Consider the following 24,174-nt stretch of genomic DNA (forward strand, 5'->3'; position numbering starts at 1 on the left):
ATTTCTGTGTAGAGCGCAAGTTCACAGTTCATTATTTTTTTCCATATGGCTTATTCGGTTGTCCCCGCATCATTTCTGGAAAATCTAATCCTTTCCACAATGCATTACCTTGGCCCTTCTGTGGAATGCCAGTTACCTATATGTGTAGGAAGGAGTCTATTTCTGGGAACTCTAGTCTGTTCCATCTGATTTATGTCTATCTTATGACCAACACCACATGGTCTTAATTACTGTGCTTAGTAAGTCTTGAATCAGGTAGCCTGAGTCTTCCAACGTGGTTCTAGTTAGTTTTAGTGTTTTAGTTATTCCAGGACCTTTGCATTTTCACATACGTTTTAGAATCAGCTTGTCAATTTCTATCAAAAGCCTGTGGGGATTTTGCTGGGGTCACGGAGACGACAGAAGATAGTTTGGGGAGAATGGAAGTCTTAAGATTAGGTCTTCTGGGGCTTCCCTGGTGGCGCAGTGGTTTACAGTCCACCTGCCGATGCAGGGGACATGGGTTCGTGCCCCGGTCTGGGAAGATCCCACATGCCGCGGAGCGGCTGGGCCCGTGAGCCATGGCCGCTGAGCCTGCGCGTCCGGAGCCTGTGCTCCGCAACCGGAGAGGCCACAACAGTGAGAGGCCCGCATACAGCAAAAAAAAAAAAAAAAGATTAGGTCTTCTGAATCCACAGATGTGGTTATCTCTATGTAGGTTCTTTTAGCAATGTTTTATAGTTGTCAGTGTAAAGATCATGCAATACTTGAAAAATGTTATCCCCAAGTATTTCAAGTTTTTTATGCCATCGTAAACACAATTAAAAATTTTTCATTTACAGTTGCTTCTAGCACGTAGAAATGCAAGTGGGTTTTGCATACTGACCTTGTATCCTACGACCCTGATAAACTCACTCAGTAGTTATTAAATAGCTCTTCTACTGATTCCTCTAGATTTTTTCATGTGCATGATCATGTCACCTATAAATATAAGGCAGTTCTTCTTCTTCCTTTCTGGTACTTCTGCATTTTCTTCCTTTTTCTTGCCTTCCTTTGCTGGCTAGGCGCCCCAGCAGCCTGTGAGGAGAAGTGAGCACGAACAGCCTTGCCTTGCTCTATATTTGGGGCAGAGGTGGGAGGAGCATTCAGTGCTTTACCATCCATTACCACGGCAGCTGTACAAGAGGTGTGTATATGCCCTCTACCTGGTTGAGGAAGTTCTCCTCTATCACTAGTTCGCTGAGACTTTCTATCATGAACAGGTGTTGAATTCTATCAAATGCTTTTCCTGCATTCACTAAGATGATTGTATGGTTTTTCTCCTTTATTCTGTTAATACGGTGAATTACACTAATAGGTTTTTCAAATGTTGACGTTAACCTTGCATTCCAGGGATAAATGCCACTTGGTCATAAAATATTATCCTTTTACATAAGTTGGATTTACTTTTTGCCAGTATTTTGATAATGGTTTGGGGGTAATGTTCATGAAAAGCAGTGATCTGCAGTCTTCTTGAAATGTCCTTGTCTAGTTTTGGTGTCAGGGTCATGCTAGCCTCATCGAATGAGTTGAGAAGTGATCCCTCTCCCTTTATTTTCTACAAGTCTGTAGAGCTGTTATTATTTCTTCCTTAAATATTTGATGATATTCACCAGGACCTGAAGTTTATAGGTTTTTTTTTTTTTAAGAGGGTGTATGTAGCCTTGAATGCATGGCTAAGGAGGCTAGTAGCATTTATGGTTTTTTAAAAATTAATTAATTATTTCTGGCTGCATCCGGTCTTCGCTGCTGCACGTGGGCTTTCTCTAGTTGTGGCGAGTGGGAGCTACTCTTCATTGTGGTGCCCTTCTCATCACGGTGGCTTCTCTTGTTGCAGAGCACGGGCTCTAGGTGCGTGGGCTTCAGTAGTTGTGGCTCAAAAGCTCTTGAGCACAGGCTAAGTAGTTGTGGCGCACAGGCTTCGTTGCTCCGTGGCATGTGCGATCTTCCCAGACCAGGGCTCGAACCCGTGTCCACTGCATTGGCAGGCGGATTCTTAACCACTGCGCCACTAGGGAAGTCCCAAATCTATAGGTTTCTGATTATGAGTTCACCTTATTTAAATAACTATATGGCCATTTCTTACGTCAGTTTTGGTCATCTGTATCTTCCAAGAAATTGGCACACTTCAGGCAGGTTGTCAAATCCGTGGGCAGAGTTCATTGTCGTCTTCTACTTGAAGATCTATAGAGTCTGTAGTGATGGCCTCTCTTTGTACCCGGTTTTGGCAATGTTTGCCTTCTCTTTTCTTTCTTGCTTAGTACAGCCAGAGGTTTATAAATACTTCTGTGGTATCATTAATTTTCTCTATTTTTTGTCCATTTTATATTTCAATGATTTCTGCTCTTACCTTCATTCTGCTTCTATCTACTTTGGGCTTAGTTGGTTTTTCTCTTTCTAGCTTCTCAAGGTAGCAGCTTGTATCACTGGCTTGAGAACTTCCTTCATATCCAAGACAGCATTTAAGCTGCAAAGCCGTAAGTTTCCAAATGCTGCTTTAGCTGCATCCCACAAATTCTGGCATGTTGTGTTTTTATTATAATTCCAAATATTTTCTAATTGTCCTTGTAATTTCTCATTTGATCCAGGGTTTATTTAGAAGTATACAGTTTAATTTCCAAATAACTGAGAATTCTCCAGATATTTTTGTGGTTGCTGGTTACTGATTTCCAATTAAATTGCACTGTGGTCAGAGAACTTACTCTGCAGTGCATTTGAGGCCTGTTTCACAGCCCAGCCTGTGGCCTATCCTGATGAAGACTCCACATTCTCTGACAAGGATGTCTGTCCTGCAGCTGTTTGGGCTCCACCCGTGTTCGTCAGGTTGAGCTGGCTGGGGTGATGATGTTCAGGTGTCCACCCTGCCTGTGGCAGGGTTTCCTGGGTCCACCCGCTACCTAGAGGTGTGCAATCTACTTGGTGAATAGTAGATTCCCCCTTTCCTTTCGGCTTTGTCACTTTTTGCTCTATGTCTTTTGTTTCGGTCTGTTTAGTTTTGGCCGTGCTGTGCGGCACGTGGGATCTTAGTTCTCTGACCAGGGATGGAACCCGTGCCCGCTGCAGTGGAAGCGTACTGTCTTAACCACTGGACCGCCAGGGAAGTCCCTGCTCTGTGTCTTTTGAAGAATTCAGGGGCACACACACTGAGGGTCTCTCTATGTCCTGCAGATGAAGTGATGCCCTCACTAGGATGCAACGCCCTTCTCTACCTTCGGTGGTTTTCCTTCTCTGAAGTCCACTTTATCTTACAGTAACATCTAACCATGACTCCAAATCTGCTTTAAAAATCCAAATTTCCCCTTCTTTTGCCTAAGAGCATCTGTGCGTTACCAAATCTTCTGCCTAGAAGCAGAAACCATCCTCACTGAGGACCGAGGAGAACAAAATGCACCAGTCCTTTCCCACCACCTGTCCCAAAGCAAGGTGCTCGCTACACCTGTGTGCACCCCTGCCCCAGGACGCCCCCCACCACTCACTACGGAGCAAAGTAAAATGCCAAGGACACCGCTTAGGTTAGAATAAAAAGACAGCCTGGTTTGGTACAAACTTGCTGCACAAAAGCAGGTCTAACTCAATCAGCACCAGCTTCCAACTCTTAAGTCGGGTGCTGTAGGCCAGAGGATGGGGTGTTAACAGGTGAATAAAACAAGGCACGGTAGGTAACCCCACCACCGTTCCTTCACTCAGTGTCCCTTCTGTCAGAAGGGACTGAGGTCGGGGCTGGACCTCAAGGGTCTGGATTTCTACATCCCCCATCAGAACCACAGGACCACAGAGCACTTCTCTGAAGCAGGGGAGGTGGGACCTGCTGGCCCTGGGAGTGAGGGCAACTTCCACAGGCAGACACAGCAGCAGCAGAAGTGGCTTCAATTATGCAGCCTTCCTTTCTCCCCCAGCTTCCCCAGGGGGAGCCCGCTGTCCTGGTGCTGGTCACCTGGTTCAGGTACTCGGAGGGGAACAGGTAACCCCCTGGGAGGAACAGGCATTTACTGCCGAGCATTCACGTACATGGAAGCATTTCTTTCCTGGGAGCAGAAGAGAAAAACTACCCCCAAAACATACCATGTACCCAAATTCAATGGATGAAATCTTGGCCTGTACGATGGACCAAAGTCCCCAGAAGAAATGGGACGCAAGGGCAAACCTGTAATTACAAAAGCAGGAAATGCACATGAGATGTGTGGGACCAGTTGGAGGACCGATTACATCATTTCCTGCCAGATGGACGTTCTAACTCATCTGGGTGCAAACTGTCTGCCTTGGCCGACCCAGTGGGACAATATTCCACGGCAACAGAGCAGCAGGAGCCCACAGCCGTCCTCTCCCCACCGCTGGCCAGTGACCTTGCAGGTGCGAACACCCCGACTCCCTGTCCCTGGCACACGGAACACTCGCAGGACCCACCCGGAGGCCTCAGTGGCCGCTGCTGGTGAAGCGTGGGTCACACAGAGAGAGAAACCCTCTGGCACGCGTGTGAGCGCACAGCCTTGGCGGCCCCTACCCCACCAGCAACAGGTGGAGGAAAGCGTGGGCCTCCGGACAGCCTGCTGCCATCCCCCATGCCCCTCTCCCCCGGAAGTGAATCAGGAGGAGGGTGTGGCCAGGTCCCCACCTCTAGGCTGTGCCACGTTCCTCTTCACTGCGAATCCAAGTTCTTCTCAAAACGATAAAGATAAAGCTCTAATTCAGGAACGAGGGCTTCGGTGCTGCCCTTACCAGACCTGATTCTGCTTCTCTTCATCCCTGACCCACTAGATCCCCTGGTGCTACCCTTTCTGTCTGGGTCTCCTCCACCTCCGCTTTCCTATTTCCATCTGATCAAGAACCAGGGAGGGAAGCTCTCTTCTGCAGGCGGAGCCGAGGGGCCACCAGGGTGGCCTCAGCTCAATGAGAGGACTGTGGACAGTTCCGAGGACACGAAGGAGGTGCTCTATGCTGAGGGAGGAGGGCCACAGCCACTCAAACCGTCACTGTTAACAAATAATCTCATGGAAGACCCCAAAGATTAGGAATAACTCAGGCCTCCTGACCAAAGAGATGAGTGAGTGTGAGAACACAGTGATCTAGACCTTTGCGGAATCTGGAGCTTTCTCAGCCCTGCTTTGACAGCTGTTGAGAAAACAGATTTTGAATTCTTTTCTAGGAGAACCATGTTACTCGGTGGCACCCAGCTCTCCAGGAGCACGAGTGAGAAGAGTGTGCAGGCCCTGGCGGCAGCGGCTGTGCAGCAGAGTCCGCGGCGGGGATGACGGTTCGGAACGGCACCCTCGCTCCCTGACCTAGTGCACAGACCCTGCTCTCCTCACTGGCTGTGTGCTGAAATCTGGGGGATCCGAACACACTCGGCCACATGGACAAGAACCAAATGTTCTGTTTTTGACAACGTACAAGACCTCGAGATGTATGGTCGTGAGGGAGCTCCTAAAATACTCCTGTTTGCAAGGAGGCATCCCAAGTACGCGCTATAAAGAGGGAAGCTATCGTTACAAACCGACAAAGGAAAAAAATTACCTATTGACTTCAAGCAACATTTCTTCTTCTATAACGGACTTTTCTTCATTACTGAGGTTTTCAAATTCATTTTGGAATGCAGCCAAGTAATTGGAAATGAAATGGAGCTTAAAAAAAAAGCAATGACATTAGGGTCAATGATGGTTAAAAACAGGTGATGTCAATGCTGTCACGAAGTGCACACGTCAAGCGTGACTCTTCCGGACGTCAGCAAAGCCCGCCACCCTGCTCTGCCCAGGGGCGTGGTCCAGGGAGCTCACCCACCCGGCTGGGTTCACCGGGTTACAGTCAGAGAACTAATGGACTCGATGCCATACTGTCGGCAAGACCACTACTGCTTCTGCAGAAAGTAATTTAGGTAGAGTTGTTCCTTCTAACTCACACTCCTGTCTTCCACTGACCGCAAAGCAGGGTCAGCCTACTCCACACCTCCCCAGCCTGGCTGCTGCTCCGCGCGGCGCTGGCACGAGGCACCAGGGCACCCGGATGCTCGTCGGCAGATGCTGCCTCAGGGCAGGCGCCGGACCAGGCACTGTGAAGGGGCCTTCCACCCCTAAGATGCTGTGATGATGTCCACACTTATGTCCATAAACTGGCAGTGTCTGATTCTGGTTTGGAGAAGACAGTTTACCCTAAGGTTCTACCAGGCTGCACGTTGAGTCTACACATGAATTAGGATTTATGAGAGCCCTTGTTCTTCACTATTTCATACCATATCAAAAGGCAGCAGAACACAGCCAACCTCGGCTTGTTTGCTTTTGTAAAGAAGAAAACAGCCGTCAGTCTTTCTCCGTGTTAGAACCCTTGCTACCTGGTTACCCGGCTGGAAGGCGCTCCCCACCCTTTCCCTGGGTCGCCTCTTCCATCTTCCTGCTCTGAAGTCGGCTCTCTTACACTACGCCCCCTCCTCCACCAGAAAGCATCATTCAAGATCAAGCACTGTCCTAGGCAGGGGGCTGTAGATTCTGAAGTAAACCTGGCACAAAAAAGATGACTGCTGATACCTATTAAATTCTGTGTAACAGGCACACTCCCCACGACGACAAAATAATTTTTGCAGATGAGAAAACTGAGGCACAGAAATAGTACGTTACAACCAGCAGTGGCAGATCTGGGATTGAAATCCAGGCCCATTAGTTTTTAGAACCCATGCTTGAACCACCACCCTAGATGGTTTAATTTCTTGGGAGACCCTAAACGCTGAAGGTGGCAAATGAAGATGGAAAATCTGAAGAGACTGAAACCCTAAGAAAGTGGTAATTAATGACCCTCCCTCCCCCAAAAGTTCTAGGCCCAGATGGTTTTATGGGCAAAATCTACCAAACTTTCAAACAACACCATCTTAGATAAATTTGTTCCAGAAAATAAAAAGGGACACTCAACTCATTTTGTAAGACTAGTATAGTTTTTATTCCAAAAGCAGGTATGAATACTTTTTTAAATGAACATTAAAGTCCTATTTCACATATATGCATAGATGTAAATCTCCTAAAATAAGAAATTGCCTAACTGGATCCAACAGAGCATTACAAAAAAACGTTAACTCATTCAAATAGTTTATTTCAGGAACTTCAGTATTGCTTAACATTTTAAAACACTTCAATGGATTAAAGACAGAAAAGCGTGAGATTACCTCAGTAGCTACAGACAGGGTATCTGACAGAGACCAACACTTGCACGTGATTTTAAAACCTCAGAAAACAGGAATGGAGCTTCTTTACATTTCCATTGCTGTGCAGTGTCGGGGGTTACACAGCTCTGCCGCCTTCCACTAAAATGAAATCTGTCTTCTTACTGAAAATCTCCCCTCACTGGTTTGAGAGTGCTCATCTCTGGAGCTGCCTGCCCAGTGTTTACAAAAGTCTAACTTCTTTCAGCATGGCAAGAACCTGAAGGCTGCCGTGTTCTCCTCCCTGGGGTCAACAGCCCCACGTTCTCCCACCCTTCCTACCCACATAGCTTGAACTTGAGGTCCAAAACCGTCCCGGTCACTCTGCTCTGGACACGCTCAAGGTCATCAGGTCTGCCTGAAAATAAGGCCAGAAGAGAGCAGCCCAGGTCTGGCCACACGGCAAGGCTGTATTTGAACGGCTGCCCCTGAGCGTGGCCACCTGCTGGAGACTCTCCCCATGCCCAACTCAGGCAGGTGCTCGAGAAACCTCTCCTGAGTGAGCTACTGCAGCAACTGACTACATCCGTCCTCACCCCCGGCCCCTGGGAAACGTTCTGACCAGGCGGGGATCCCGGGAGAAGGGATGTCGGGCGGCAGGGCCGCCCAGCGCGGGCGGAGCTGCTGTCCTGCAAGGCTGGCAGAGGTGGGCGCAGTGCCCCTCTCCCCAGCCTGCTAACTTCTGCAACACTACGTACTCATCCTCAACCCCAGGCTTCGGCAGAGGCTGAAGAATGGAATAGAGGGCTTCCTGGGGAGAGATTCCCACAGGACTGATTCTCCAGTCACTGGACTCGCATAACCCAGGACAGGAAAGGGGTCTGTGAACACTGCAACAGCTACTGAACCGCGGTGCCCACAAGACTACTTCTGCCTGCACAGAGTGAAACAAACGGAGGAAAGTCAGTGATCCCCAAAAGAAGGCTAGAGAGCAGGAGGGAGGCTGGGCTTTGGGAAAACACTAGAAGGAATCACAAAGGAGGCTGTGCTCCTCTCTGACTGGACGCAGTTTACCTCTGGCACAGGGATTTTAAAAGGCTGGACTCAAATACTGAGTCTGTATCTTGACACAAAATAACATTTTAAAGCAAAAGGACCTGCTTAACCAACTCCATGGTTTTAAAAGGGCATCTTTAAAAGTGAAGCTGTACTCATCTCTGACTGGGTAAAGCTGAGGTATGTGATTTACTTCTCAGTAAGTGCACTGAATACAAACACGAGTCTCCTACCTGTTGCTTCCTGGTGGGATACTTCAGGATGTTTGCTCTGAAAAGAGGGTACTTTTCGTAATTATAATCGTACATCCATTCACAGAAATGATTCCCAATGTCGAATCCCCTGAAAAAGAGCGAGAGGCACAGAAAATGAGGCAGCAGCCCCGCTGCGAGCGCCCCTGGGCCCCCGGGGTCCCGAAAGCATGAATGCTTCAGTGACGGGACAGACCAAAGCACCCTGGCCCGCTGTCTGGAGCAACCGCTCAGGAGTGCCGTCCTGCGGTCAGTGCTTTGGTGAAGCCAACGAAAGGCCAAGCTCTGGATTCTGAGGACCTGGCCCCTGCTCCCACTGACGCAGCTGAGAACAGGCTGCGCTGCCCCACGCGGCCATTGCGGCCGCTGGGACACAAAGTGCTGGCCTCCAGGGAGGAAACTTCCAACTCAGGATGGTATCGTGACCTACTTTCTCCTTCGTTCCGCACACACACAGAATACTGAAATAAAAACATTTGACTTTACCTGTAGTTGTAACTGCTATATTCAAAGTCGATGAGCATCAGTTTCTGGTTTTCAGAATTCTCCCTGCCTTCCAGCAATAAGATATTACCTGCAAAAAGGTTTGGATGACACGACCTTTGCTCTGGGCACGTTCTGTCATCGAAGGCGCAAGTCTCCAACCACAGGGCCCAGGGTGGTTCTGATCCTGTAAGGGCATCCTGACCACGTGGCGAGCGGACGTGGCCGAGTCACGGGACGGGGGGACAGGGTGCCAGGAGCAGCACTGACCTGGGAGGCCTGGCCCGAGAGCCCTGCTGCCAGCACCCCAAGAGCAGCGTGGCCTGGGCTCCCCCCCATTTCCACACGGGGGCAAGAAGGGAAAGGTCTGCTCGGCACCCCGGAGCTCTGGCACCCCCAGCAGCCCCGAGGCGGGCGGGGCTGTGGCCCCCAGCTGGGAAGCTGGGCCCTGGTGTCCACACAGGCCCCACTGCTTTGCCCCCAAGGAGGAGAGCACAGACAGTGCTCCCACGACCATATTTCTTTCCCTTAAGGCTGAATTCTGGGCAGAAGGGGCTTGGCTGCCAGACTGGCCCCCCAGGCACATGCTCGGAGAGGCCCACGCTCTACCCAACGTGCTGCATCTCTCACGGTGGCGCTGGCGGGTGGGCTCTGCTGAGCCAGGTCCAAGGCTTTTCGGCACACATCGTCCGTTTCCGGGAGCCATTGATAGGAGAACCGGGGCCAGACCCAGTGTCCAGCTCCCGCCCCCTCCACGCTCTCCCCGTGTTGCCGTGGCCGGCGGGGGCCTCCCTCAGCCCGTCGGCGACCTCTGGGCCGTTCACCATCACCCGTTACACACACGAGGCTGCTTGACCCGACTTGCCCAGCAATCATCAGCTAATTAGTAACAGGTATTCTGGCTCAAACTAACGTCTCACTGATGACAAGTCTTCACCAGGGACTGTTCTCCAAATTAAAAACAAGCCGTAGAGCCTGGAAAGGGCCCGAGGGTGGACCTCAGCCAGCTGCGCTGGGCAGGATGAGGACAGCAAGGCAAAGCCAGGTGCCATGGCAGTATCAGGGGGAGGTGCCCGGCCGGATGGGGCCTCTGACGAAACTGGTATGTTTGAAATAACACTGGGTAGAGTCTGGTTACAGTAAGGGGTACATGGGAGTGCAATTTTTTAAAGCAGAGAAACCCGAAGTCATTAGAAGCATGTGAGCCAACCCTGAGAGAGAAGGGGGCCCTGGCCAGCGTGCTGGGCTGCAGGGGCAGAAGGCAAGCGCCCCCAGACTGGCCGAGGAGCCATCTTCCTCTTTGATGCCTTTCGGACTGACAAAGCCAACTGACATGTTTACCGAAAGGAGTTAAACACTGAACAAATACGTGACTTCGTGTATCCCAGCTCTCGGTTTAGTGGATATTCTCATATTTTTTCTTACAGAAATGGGATGATATCCTACACGTTTTTCTAAAACTCGCTTTTTCTCCTCTTGATGTAGCCTGGAGATTTTTCTGTTGGTTTGTATAAAACTCGACCTCACTCTTAATAGTCACACAACACTTCGTGCATGGCCGTGCCATAATTCCGTGCACCTAACCCTCTCTTCATGGGCACCTGGCATTTATCACACACACTGGAGGGAATCTTCTCAGTAGACACATGAGCCCCACCTTCAGCATAACAGGCAGCAATTCTTACCTTCCTGACAGTCATTGTGACAAAACACGACTGGAGATGGAGTGGATTCAAGTAATGATCTGGAAAAGGAAGGTTTTGCTGTTACTTCTCACCCTTTCAGCTCCCTCCCGTGGCAGGACCTCTGCACACGCTCTCCCCACTCCGGGGGGCCCTCCTCGGAGCCCTCTGACCTCGGACCCCAGGCAGAGCCCTCTGTGTCAGTCTGTTTTGACCTCTGGTTTCCTTCACAGCTCTCATCACAACCTGACATTTTTTTATTTACTTATTTTCTCTCTCTCCTAACAAAAGAGAAGCTCCTTGCAGACTGTCTTGGTCACATCTCCTCAGAACCAATCCTGATGCTGGCTCAGCAGACACTCAAATATGTGAGTATTTAAAGGTGGAAATGCTGACACTCAGGCGATGGATGAAGGCTAGAAGCCTGCGTGCCCCCCGCACCCTGGAGACACCAGCGTAGCCTCTACTCAGAAACCAGTGTCAAGCTTCTTACTCCATCCCCCGCTAGCTTGGGCTGATCTGTTCCCCTCATCGGCTGACACTCGCTGGCCCGCCCCCATGGTTCTTGTTTTTTTTTTTTTTTTGGCGGTACGCGGGCCTCTCACTGTTGTGGCCTCTCCCGTTGCGGAGCACAGGCTCCGGACGCGCAGGCTCAGCAGCCATGGCTCACGGGCCCAGCCGCTCCGCGGCACGTGGGATCCTCCCAGACCGGGGCACGAACCTGCGTCCCCTGCATCGGTAGGCAGACTCCCAACCACTGCACTACCAGGGAAGCCCCTTGTTTTTCGTTTTTGTTTCAGAAAAAACCTACCGCCCTAGTCACTGACCAGGACTAGAATTCTGGAATTTTACTTCCTCCGTGAAGCCACTCATATAAAACTGTAATTCCAGATAACAGAATTAATCTGTTTAAACTTATCCCACAAAACCAATGTAAAAGAGGAGAGGTGATGCCACTCATATAAAACTGTAATTCCAGATGACAGAATTAATCTGTCTAAACTCATCCCACGAAACACCAAGCCTCAGGTGATGCTTCCTAACGTTCACTGAAAGCAGGCGTGGTGACTAAGAACATTTACATTTCTGGACAGATGCACTTTTACTAAGTTAGGAAATGGAAGCAAACACTCACCTCAGGTTTTCTAGTTCCAAAGGCAGGTTGTAACTGAGGAATTTGTGGAGCTGCTTAACTTTGGATTCCCCAGTAAATTTAATTCTCAGCACTTGATTCAGGTATCTTGCAAAAGAAGGGAACAAAGGATCAGTGCTCAATTCACCTAGCTTGCTTTTGGGGCTCTAGTTCAATGTAACCATGCAAAACCCGCAGGGCCCCTGACCCCAGACGGAGAGGAGGGAAAAGGGCCTGGGGTTCAGTACACTCTAGGATGTGGATTTTCTGCCCATCTAGCCTGTTCAGGAGCATTTCTGCAAACAGTCTGCTTTCCTGGTTCAGGAATTGATTTTTACACTCAAGAACACTTTATTCATGAGACAATCATCACCAGCGGACAGCCTGTGCGCTGGTGGACCGGGGAAGGCCTCTGACCCGCACGGCAAGCAAGAGCTGCTCTGGAACCCCTGGGAGCCACCGGCGGGAAGCTAGGTGAGAGCCCAGCGGCTGATCACTTACTTTTCCATTGTTCCAAAAAGCCATTTTGGTTCCTTATTGAATGGCATTTTCATACCATGAAATCTGGCCATTTTCTCAGCTATTTCTGCAGAAATATCTGGCAAACTTAATTCTTCAGTGTCTAATCGCCGGCTCTGGAATTAAAAAGGGGAGTTAGAAGATGGCGTTCATCCAGGTAACCCTGAAGCGTGAGAGCACACAGCCCTAGAGCTAGAAGCGTCTTTCTAGGGCATCTAAGTCTCATCCAGGGCGCAAAATTCCTTCAGAACGGGCACTGTGCCCTGCAGACAGCACTACTCAGGGAGGGGCAGGCCAGCCACAAAGGGCCATTTCGCTGTGACAAAGTCCTTCTCACGCACCTATGGTCCTGCTCTCCCATCACTCTACCCCACACTGCGGGGGGCTCCTTCCTAGGCTCAAAGCGCCGGGTCGTCAGCAGTTTATGCCGTGGCCCGCGTCCAGCTCCCCCATCGGCTCAGCCCTCCTCCCAGACACAGGGCAGGCGGTGTGGTGCTCAGAACAGCTTCCCAGCAGAAGGGGCGCCAGGCGCTCGGGGCGAGGGTTTCCCACTCCTGCCCTCGGGGCAGCTCAGCACCCAGCCTGGCCCAGAGCAGCCTCTCAGGGCAAAGCCGACCAGGGACAGGTGTGGCAGGGGGCTTCCTCCGTCTTCTGCTAGTGCAGCCTGCGGCCACACCCGTCCTGGCTGCGCTTTCACGGCTACCCACGGGAGCACCTCTTATCTTTTCCAAACCAACCACTTCCCTACCGAAACCCAAAGAGAGATTTTTCTGAGAATCCGAAGCCATACAGCACAGGAGTTAAGAGTGAGTGTCCCCAAGTTAGAGAAACCCCAGCTCAAATTCTGGGTTTAACACTCATTTCAACGCTATGTGGCCAAGGGTGTACTTTTATACCTCTGTGCCTCGTTCTCTGGGTTCTGTAAAATGGGAACCAGGACATCAAGTCCCCGACAGGGAGCTCTGAACTAAAGCAGACGCTGCAGGTCAAGGCCCCGGGCCAGCACCCAGCCATGGAAGTCTCAAAGGATGGCAGGTGCCTTGTGATCGGAGCTGAGAGCTCCCTGAAAGCATCAGGCTCAATCCTCCCCTCAACCCCAGACTCTCCCAAGTTATCAAGTCGCGACAAGGACAGGGAACTCGGCGTCTAGCGGCGGGACGCCAAGCACTCCTCGAGGCAGCTGGCGGAGCTTTCATTCGGCTGTTAAAGAAGGCCCGTAACTGGTTTGGCAACGGGGACAATTTAAAGCTAACGTGCTCTAACGTGAACAAATCTTGGAATCCAAGCTCTTTTCCCAGCACAAAGAGATATGAGACTGACTACCATTCTCAGAGGTCACTGCTCTCGTGTGTCTGCTGGAGGACAGCCATGGGAACAGGTGAGATGAACTTCATCTCACCCCATTCAGCGGTCAAGGGTAAACCTGGAAATAACACACGCTGACAGGCTGAGGCAAATGGAGTCGCTGTTTCTGGCGGCAGAAACAGTTGAACCCTGGCAGTTTCATATGGTTCAACCTAGCATTTTAAAATAATTTTTAAAAAATCTTTACTATGTTATGTAGTAAACGTGTACACGAGTAGAGAACTTTAAAACTTTAAAAGAAGAACAGGGACTTCCCTGGCGGTCCAATGGTTAAAACTTCACCTTCCAATGCAGGGGGTGTGGGTTCGATCCTGGTGGGGAGATAGGGAGCCAAAAAACCAAAACATAAAACAGAAGCAACATTGTAACAAATTTAATAAAGATTAAAAAAAAAAGTTAAAAAAAAAATTACAAAAAACAAAAAGAATAGGAGAACAGTAACTATTCCATAGACATAACCACCTATGTGCCCTGATCTCAAGGAGCTGTGTTTCCCCTCGAGACGTTTCCATTATTCTAAGTTGTGTTCACTGGTCCTCTACCTTTTCTAAAAAGGGAAGTTTTATCACATGTGTATTTATTTATTTTTTAAATTTATTTATTTATTTTTTGGTGGTACATGGGCCTCTCACTGTGGTGGCCTCTCCCATTGCAGAGCACAGGCTCCGGATGCACAGGCCCAGCGGCCATGGCTCCGGGCCTAGCCGCTCCGCAGCATGTGGGATCTTCCCGGACTGGGGCACGAACCCGTGTCTCCTGCATCGGCAGATGGACTCTCAACCACTGCGCCACCAGGGAAGCCCCTTTTTAAATTTTTTTTTTTAGGTAAGTAGTGGATTTATTTAGAGAGAAACACACTCCACAGACAGAGTGTGGGCCATCGCAGAAGGTGAGAGCAGCCCACGTGTGTATTTATTAAACAATTTGTATCTTGCTTTTTACTGGGCTTTATACGAATGCTATGATACCGTTTGTAGCCTTCTGCAATTTGGTTTTATCAACATTATGTTTTTTAAGATGGATCCACGTTGGCACTTATAACCATACGAAGTGTTTTGTATTTCCAAAATTCTAATACTTTGCTATCTCATTTGATTCTCATGCTAGACAGATGTTACTGTCTTTAATGGGAAAACTATAAATAAAACTATAAATAAACTACAGGGATTTCCCTGGTGGTGCAGTGGTTAAGAATCCGCCTGCCAATGCAGGAGACACCCGTTGGAGCCCTGGTCCGGGAAGATCCCACATGCCGCGGAGCAACTAAGCCTGTGCGCCACAACTACAGAGCCTGCACTCTCGAGCCCGTGAGCCACAAATGCTGAGCCCGTGTGCCACAACTACGGAAGCCCATGAGCCTAGAGCCCATGCTCCGCAACAAGGAGCCACCGCAATGAGAAGCCCACGCACCGCTACGAAGAGTAGCCCCTGCTCACTGTGACTAGAAAAAGCCCGTGCACAGCAACGAAGAGACAACGCAGCCAAAAATAAATAAATAAATTTATATTAAAAACAAAAAAACCTACAGTCAGGTGCCAGGGAAAAGACTGAAAGGCCTCTTCCATGTAGGGAGGTACATCCATTCCTTCAAACATGCCCCAGGCTGGCAGCTGGCACACACGGCACCACGTGTGAACGAGAAGAGGGCACCACGCCCCCTCCAGCCCCCGCTGGACGCAGGCCTGGCGAGCAGAGCACCCTGTCGGCCAGGTGTCCTTGTGCTCTGCACCACCTGCACGACTGTACCGGGCGGCCCTGCACACCGAGGCCTCTCATGGCCAAGACATCACATGAGGCAAGACATGAAGGCAGCAGCCCCTAGCCCTTAGGGAGCTCACAGAGCTCAAGAAGGGGTGCCCTTCCACGAGCGGAAACACAGGCCAGCAAGGCTCGGCATCTCCACCCAAACGAGCCGGTCACGAGGCCCAGACCTGCCCCACACTCAACTTTATAGGGAACTCTTGAGGCTTAAAGCCCTCTTCGGGGTTCGGGGCTCAGGGTACAGGGCACGGGGCACAGGGCGGGGGCTATGCACACAGAACTCTAAACAAGGCACACTGGCGGATGCTAGGGCAACACTAACAATGCCTCAGCACAGCAGGGAAGGGAAAACAGTCCTGCAAACAGAGGATCTGAGCAAGGCCTTGAAATGTGAAGGAACTTGACAGGCACATGAGGGCAGGGGAGACCCTAAAGTGGGGGGGGGGGGGCAGTGGGAGACAAGGGAAAGAGCAGTGGTGGCGCCCGCAGGGCAAAGACCAGACACGTGGCACAGTGCGGGCAGGGCCACGTCCTGCAGCAGGTTCTATAACCAAGGCCCGGAAGTTGTTAGGTTTCACAAACAGGCCTCCTCGGAGATTCTGGGGGTCCGGTCCCAGACCAGCACAGTAAAGCGACCGCAACAAAGCGAGTCACGTGAACTTTCTGGTTTCCAAGCGTGTCCAAAAGTCATGTTTCCACTACACTTCAGTCTATCAAGTGGCAATCACATTATGTCGCAAAAACAATGTACATACCTTAATTACAAGATATCGTATTGCTCAGAAATGCTAACCACTGTCTGACAATGCAGGGCCACCACAGACCTTCTATTTGTAAAAACCCAGCATCTGCGAAGCTCAGTTAAACAAGGTCTGCCTGCGTGGTTCTGAATGGATGAACGTATCTTTGCAGGAAAGACAGAGGTTTTGATGTAAATTCAAGAGAAATTTTGTTTTCCTTTACTTCTGTGATAACATAGGCCACATTTACTATTTTGGACCACAGCGCCTCGGGCTCCTGCACTGACGGTGACGAGACAGACTCTGTCTTCTCACTGTGGCTCCCATCACCTGACCAGCCTTCCGCGCATCTTACCGGGATAAACTGCTCCAGGCGGCCTTGGGGGAAGATGCCAAAGAGCTTTGGCCCCAGCGACCTCTCTGCAAGGATGGCAAACATAACGCTCTCCAGAACCATGGCCTCGGCGCCCTGAAACAGATGGCAACACACAGCCGGTTAGTGAGTGTGGACCACGAGCCAGGCATCGGCAGTCCTTTCACACGAGCCGTTTCACCCACTCCCACAGCAACCCTGAGGGCGCATCATCATCATTATTATTTTTACCAATTGTTGTTTTTATTACCACTGTCCCCACTTTAAATACGAAGAAACAGATCTGTAAACCTCAGGATCCATGCTGGCAAACATCACACTATATTGATGAGATTTAAAATTCAAGTTGAATTTAGGTCACTGGTTCCAAAAATAGAACAGTATCAATATTCTATCGCTTCTATTTATTTTAAAACTCATATGAGTCTCACCCTTGGCATCTTATCAAAGGTCACAACAAGTCCATCCATTCTGGTGACGGTTGATCTGCTTTTCGGTCGAGAGTGCCCAGGGAAAGAAAATGGTTCAAAGGGCCCTCTGCCCATGAAACTGGCCTGCGGGGTCCCCCACGGGGTGCGGGGCCCATGCCAAAGTGCACCCTAGCACAGGGCGCTCAAGGGTTCGGTTTTCTGCTCTTATCCCCTGTCTCCTCTGTCGTTTAACATTTGTCTTCTTGTCTACACCTCTTTGACGCTCCTACGTTCCGCCTTTAGTTACTCCTAATAACGAAGAGGGATCTAGAGCCATTCTGCCTTCAAAATCCACCTTTTGGTCTCAATTCAAATCCACTCCTTAGTCCTCGTCCCTTAAGCAGGAAATTACAGCTTAAGAGTTTCCATCGGTTGGGGCGAAGGGCGGGAAGGAGCCCTGTGCCCAAGCGTCTTGAGGAGCTTCTATGGCGATGTGTCGGGAGGGGCACCAGGTGTGGTCTGGAAACACTCTCAGGTGATTCTAGGTCACCCCTTGTTCAGGGGTGAAAGGGGCCGTGGGGACAGGATCTCAGAGAAACACTGCTCAATAAAACAGAGCTCTTTAAAATACACTCATTTTACCAAAATGGATGGAGAGACTTAGCAAGGACAAACTCATCAGGCAGGGACATGATTCTAAAGTTGGCGAGAAGAAAACAAAAAGGAAAAAAGAAAAGCTACTTCCAAAGGACATGGGGCCATATTAAAGTAAAAGTAATTCAGTCACTTTTACATTTTGGGGAGAATGGGTTTGTTGGTAATCCATCCACCATCTTGTATAATCTCCACAATTATGATCTAACCATCATCACCTTGTGAGGCCCAACCTCTATTCACTAATTTGCAGTTCTGTACATATGACTGCTATGAACTGGACTGTGTCCTCCCAAAATTCAGAGATTGAAGCCCTCACTGCCAGTGCGATGCTATTTGGAGATGGGGCCTTTGGGAGGTGATGGATTTAGGTGAAGCCACGAGGGTGGAGCCCTGACGAGGTCAGTATCCCTATAGGAGGAGTCCCCAGAGAGCCTGCCCTCTCTCCCTCTCTCTCAGTCTCTGCCTCCCTCTCCGCCACGTGAGGACACAGGCAGAGGACGGCATCTACAAGCCAGGAAGGGGCCGTCACCAGAACCTGGCCGTGTTGGCACCCTGCCCTTGGACCTCCAGCCTCCAGAACTATGAAGAATAAACCCAGGTGGCTTTTTCTGGCAGCCCGAGCAGACTAAGACAACGACAATCCAGACACAGCACTGATCTATCTAGTTAATGGATTTTAGGAGGATTCGACCAGACGGGTTTTATCTCTTAAACGCTTAGAGAATGAGAACGAGTTCCTAACGGCTCTACTGAGCTGGCAAAATGTTTTCTCTCACTCACCTGACCTCACAGCAAACCTAGGCAGGAGGTACGGTCAGTGCTGGCCCCATTTACCTCAACTCCGGCCTCAGAGACACCCCACGGGAAGTGAACCCTCTGCTGCCGCCCGCCCGAGCGATCGGAGGCTGGCATCGTGGACGAGGAGGTGCAGGGCTCGGCCCAGACCACGCCACCTGCAGGCAGTGGCTCTTGGCAGCCCCTTGCCCTCTGTACAGTCTCCCACCTCAAAACTCCAACCCACTCCCCAACTGTTTCCAAAGAGTAGGATCGGGATCTCCTCTGTCCTACGGAGCCAGGATTTTGCCAGGATTAAAATTTGGTTTTTCAACCTTTTTCTGTGTAGCGTGACTAAGCTGGAGGGCACTGGGGTTGGCATATGTAAGACACACATGTGCAGCCAATCCGAAATAGCCCTTTACGTCTGAAATGTCTAGTTCTAGACACAGATTTAACCCACAGTATGACTTCAGGAAGTGTGCGTGGTGCCCACGCAGTGCAAAGTCTGCTGGGAGCTGACTTCACACGTGGCACCATCACTGGTACCGGGGCCGAAGCCACACTGTCCAGGATCCTCCAGAGCAGGGTCCACCCGGTGCCAGGATGGTGGAGAGAAGATGGAAAGAGACTTAAAGAACTTTCCCATTCTCTTCAGCACTGCTCTGCACACTGTGAACAAGAAACACCTTTGTTCTTCTGTGATACTGCAGTTCAATATTTATTCACAGTAGGGAGAAGGGGTGGTGGTGTGTGGAGGGAAGAATTTGGAGAGGAAGGAAATGAAAGAAAATGCCAAGTCACAAGCAAGAAGGATGGGTAGGTTACGAAGGACAGCAGGTATCCTCAGGTCTCAAAACCCTCAAGGAAAGCGAGCTCAGTGAAGGACAGGCGCAAGGGCGTGACCCGGTCCACTGCCTGCAGCACCCGGGCTCGGCCCCCACCATCCACCCACGGCTGGTCCTGCTTTCTCAGGAGAGCAGCTCAATACCTCAACTTGAAACGAATCACGATGGCTTCAGAAATACTCATTCATATATTCACCCCCCCAAATGTAACTTGGACATATACTCTGTACCCGGCATGTGCTAAGCCCCAGGGAAACAATAAGAACAAGACACACGTGGCTGCTGCCCGGACAGAGCCTGCGTTCCAGGGACAGAAACGGCCGGAACCGAGCAGGGCCATTGGCAGACCGGGGCAGCGCAGAGAAGGAGCAGAGGGTATCCTGATGGAGCGTGACGGGGTGGCCACCCACAAGCAGATACGGTGACCCTGACGGGGGCAAAGCAAGGCCTGGGAGGGGCCGATGCACGGAGCAGAGGAACCGAGGAAGAAGAGGACCGAATCAGCCCGGAGAAGCTGCTGGGGCTGCCGCGGGGTCTGGGCCAGATACAAAGTCCTCGGCGTACGGCCAGCGTTAAAGCTAACGAACTGGCCGAAGAGGCGCAGCACAGAGCCTGAGGACGCCCAGCACCCACAGCAATGTTTCCAACCGACTGTGCCTACAGCAAGAAACCCACTTTACACGGCACCCTAACACCCCCTGATGTAGCCGGGCCAGCAGGAGGGGAACCGGGGCAGCCGGTAGTGCGGGAGGCGACGACGCCTGCTGTCAGGACGGGCGACAGCATGTCCTGTGTCAGACGCCGTGGAGACAGCGAACAGGGGGCAGAGGAAAGTGGGCCCTGGATTTGGCAACACAGAAGTTGTCGGTGACAGAACCAAGAGTGGCTCTGGGAGCAACGGGGACAGGGTCAGACGGACACCCGGGCAGAGCGGGCAGAAGAGGGGGAGGGGCCGGGGTGGGGGGCTGGGGGAGGGTTAGACTGACTTCTCAATTCATCTGTGTGGTTTTCCTCCTTTAAAAAGTCCAGCAATAATATCGAGATTATGACCCTCCTGAGAAGACGTAACAGCATTTCTCTGGTGGGGAGGGGAGGCCAAAGAGCAAAGAAGGTGAGACACACACAGCGCAGGCCAGGGAGGTGAGCCCACCAGACTCGCTGGCCCCCTCCTGCGGCTTAGCACCACAAACGGGAATGGAGCCAGGCCTCCTGCTGGAGGAGACCGGCCATTCAAAGAGGCTCAAGGGACACACACCACCTTCCCCATTCTGACAGCCAACTGCCCACCTTCTGACACAGAGGATCAAAAACAAAATCACAGCACCTACTACTGTTGCCTGCTGGGCCCCGAGCAGAGATCCAGCCGGCGCAGGAGGAGGAGGTGGTGTGGCAGTGACGCGCGGGTCCCCGGCGGCGAAGGCACGTTGGACTAATGAGAGGAAGGGACAGAAGAGTGTGCACAAGCAGCGGGATCCCGCCCTGAGTTTAGAATCTCATAAGAACAGGCAGACGTTAACACGTAATACGGAAACTTACAGTCACGGAAAGTGCAAAGGTGAGGCACTCGGTGCTGTAGGAGCACGAATGGAGGAGCAAACCTACATGAGAGAGCAGGAAGGGGCTCCCTGTGGAAGGAACCTGGGAGCCAAGATCCCAATTGTAAGTAGCAGTTGGGGGGAGTGGTGCGGATTGAAGAGCAGAGCATTCCAGCCAGAAGCAGCAGCATCTGCAAAGGCCCCGTGGCAGGAAGGAAACCACACAGCTTAGGGTCACACGGCTGGAGAGCAGGGAAGGGGGAAGGCGTTGTGAGATGAGACCAGGAAGCTCGGCGGGGGTCAGGCTGCCGGGACCTGGCAGGATAAAGCCCACCTAACTGGGACCAGGGCAGACAGTCACCACCGAAGGATTGTAAGCAAGAGGCTGACGCGATCGGATGAGCAGTTCAAAAGCTGGCTCTGGCAAAGACGAAGGGATGGTCTGCAGGAAATAAGAGTGGAAGCGGAAGCCCAGGGAGGAGCTGGTGGCAGTTTGGACTAGGCAGGTGCACAGTCCAGATGGAGAGAAAGTAGACAGATCCAAGATATGGTTCAAAGGAAAACCACCAACAGACTTGTGGATGGGACACAGGGGTGAGGGGACAAGGGTACAGAAGGTGACTCCCTGCTTCCCGGCCTGCCCAGAAAGGCCAGATTTAGATTTTGCTGTTTGGAGGGGTGGGGAGAGTATGGGTTCGGTCTTGGACCTGGTGAGACACCCCAGGAGACGGGTAGCAGCTAGTGTTAGTTCCAAGCAGGGCTGTGGGCTGGAGGAGCTGCAGACCCTTGGCCCCTAGGAGAAACGCAAGGACCAGCTTTGGATCAGGTGGCCTGGTAAGGCGGGGGGTGGAAATAGGGCCTCAGGCCTGGGGACTCTGAGTACTTAAGACAATCACAGACTGAGCCCACAAAGGAGGCAGAGAGCGGTGCAGGAAACGAGGGGCCTTTACTTCGTGTCCCTGGGTCCTGGCCACCTTCGCTGCTAAGAAGTCCAGATAAAACAAGAGCTGGAAACACACTTCAGATTAGCGTCGTGGAGGTCCTAGTGGCCCGACAGCTTCAACTCCCAGAAAGGACGAAAGTCTACACACAAAGGGCCCAGGAGGCTGAAGACAGCGTCACCCCATGCAAAACATCCATGGAACCGCGAGGAGAGAACAGCAGCGCTTTTATTCCTTTATATGCTCTCACCTCTTCTACATTTCTATTTCTTGATCACTTTAATAATTCGTATACAATTAGTAAAACCAGTGTATTTACGTGTGTCAATATTACGGGGTGCGTGGTGTGTATGCTACACACGCACACCCACACACTCCCCCCGTTATACACAAACCTCCACACACCAGGGGAGTGTGCTCAGAAGTTGTTCACTCCCTGGAGTGTGGAGATCACGACTCCAGACGCCCCACCTCTGAGCCTCAAAGAGGGGGCAGGTGCTCTGGACCTCGAGCTCTTCTGAATATACGCATTTCTGAGTGAAATCTCATATTTAGGAAGAAGCCTTCGGGAGCCGGGCACCACGCAGAGGGAAAAACACTCCTGCCCGCCCCGGGGGAGGGCAGCCACTGAGACACCTGGGCAGCGACAGACTGCCTCCACATCAGAGTATCACGCACGCAGGTCACCCCAAGTCGCCACCTCCTAGCACCCCAAATGCTGTTCAGATCACCCTAAAGGCACCAAGTGCACTCCCTACACCCTTAGTAGGAAATGGAACACAGACTGTTCGCTGGGTCTCACTGTGGCAGCTCCCAGTACCCCCAGAGCCCCTCCTCTGGGACACACAGCAGGACTCCAGGGCAGGAAGGGGCACTGCCAGAGCAGGGGGGCAAGGCTGCCCACCACCAGCTCACACCTCACACAAATGCAGAACGGACTGAATTACTTACTTGAAATTCATTGTCTTTCTGAGCTTGTTCGGATCCCTCCTTATTACAGGACCGCTACGAATGAGAAAAAGCAAACACTTCCAGTGAGATGGGGAACACTGAGCAGACACTAACTTTGCAACCATCAGAACAGTCACGGTTTACAAAACATCACAGATCTTTAGCGAGTGTTTCTCAGCGCAGTCTAAATGCACCACCAGTGTCCCACACTAGGACCAACACCTGAGGAAGCACTTCATTTCTTTACGAGAAAAGGGATGTGCTGTCGAGACCACACAGCTGTGAGTCTCACCACCATCCCGAGTACCTTTTCACAATTTCATTGCTGGAGGAAAGTCAGTGGAGGCTGCTCTCCCAATCAGGCCTCCTCAAGACAAACGCTGGGCTGGCTTATCTTGTTTAGCCAGGTGGGTCTTTTGAGGCAACGCCAGCCCCAGGAGGGTGCTGTCCTGCAAGGGCAGGGGGCGCACGTGGGCTCGCGGCCGCCGAGGTCAGCACAGGGTGGACGAGGGTGCCCTGTGTGGGCAGGAAGCCTGGCACCCAGTCTGCGCGGCCAAGCCTGATCATCAGGGCACCACTAGCTCAGTGTGGAGTCTTCCTCCACCCGAGAGAGGCCTGTGCCAGTTTAATAAAGGCCCAAACTTATTTCGTATGCTAACGTATTGAGAGATACTTTCATCGCTCTCCTCAATGAAATTGCAAATTATTGGTAACCAGGATCGAGTCAATAACACACCTCAACCACGAACTACCATAAGCAACTCTCTGGCCACATCCTTTCTTCATGGCAGATCTTATCTTTTAAAAGCAACCCCCCACCCCAAGTGCTTTAAAAACCTTCAAACGTGTCCTGTCAAAATTTTATACTCAAATATTGCCCCTAGAAAGATGTTATTTGTTAAAATTAAACTAAGTCTGCTTACGTCAGACACAGAAGCCCATAAAGGAAGCTCTTTAAAAATGTTAAGGTAAAAGATTCTTGAACATCCCAGGAAAAACATACCTTTCCATTCCACAGCTTTATCAAAAATACCTGTACCAAGGGTAGAAAGTGTGGACAGGAAAAAAAATGCCACGTTAAGCACCACCAGCTACTCTAGCATCATTCAAAACACCTAAGCGGTTTAAAGCGACAGCTCCCATCCATCATACACGGAAATGACATCCCACAGACATTTAATGTTTTGTATAAACAGTACATGTTCTAGTTTACTCGATATAAAAGTAAACAAAATAAATATCCACGTTCATATGAAGTTATCTGCAAAAGAGTTGCACTTAGACATACTCAATAATATCTTTAACACACAGTTAAGTACACTTTGTACAAAGTACAGAAAGTACAAATGGGGGATATATGATATTTTCATTTGTGTAATCTGCATTTCTCTGATGAAAAGATGCTACAGGTTAAATCCCGTTACAATGAAAGCTACAAAATGAAAATACTACAGAAATACTTTTAGACTCTTGCTGATGGCTTGACGTAGGGTGTGATAAAAACCCTCGGGAGGAGTACCTAGGTACCATGAAAGCGCCACTCCTTCCTTACCTCCAA

The 24,174-nt window shown here is 50.8% G+C and overlaps 1 protein-coding gene across 2 annotated transcripts in view; it reads right to left on the minus strand.

Annotated features, from left to right (window-relative positions):
* CHKA (choline kinase alpha) overlaps positions 1–24,174 on the minus strand; it is a 62,007-nt gene that overhangs the window by 3,166 nt on the left and 34,667 nt on the right. The window contains exons 3-11 of one of the 2 annotated variants that reach the window (XM_082661224.1): positions 22,617–22,670; positions 16,483–16,596; positions 12,244–12,377; positions 11,746–11,850; positions 10,614–10,672; positions 8,932–9,019; positions 8,428–8,536; positions 5,530–5,636; positions 4,081–4,162 (exon numbers count right to left, since the gene is read on the minus strand). In XM_082661224.1, the coding sequence (XP_082517350.1) occupies positions 4,081–4,162; positions 5,530–5,636; positions 8,428–8,536; positions 8,932–9,019; positions 10,614–10,672; positions 11,746–11,850; positions 12,244–12,377; positions 16,483–16,596; positions 22,617–22,670 (852 nt within the window). The remainder of the gene's footprint in view (positions 1–4,080; positions 4,163–5,529; positions 5,637–8,427; positions 8,537–8,931; positions 9,020–10,613; positions 10,673–11,745; positions 11,851–12,243; positions 12,378–16,482; positions 16,597–22,616; positions 22,671–24,174) is intronic. The other variant, XM_082661225.1, reaches the window with a different exon arrangement.

This window comes from Grampus griseus (genome assembly GCF_964374135.1).
Source record: "Grampus griseus genome assembly, chromosome: 8".
Lineage (NCBI taxonomy): Eukaryota > Metazoa > Chordata > Mammalia > Artiodactyla > Delphinidae > Grampus > Grampus griseus.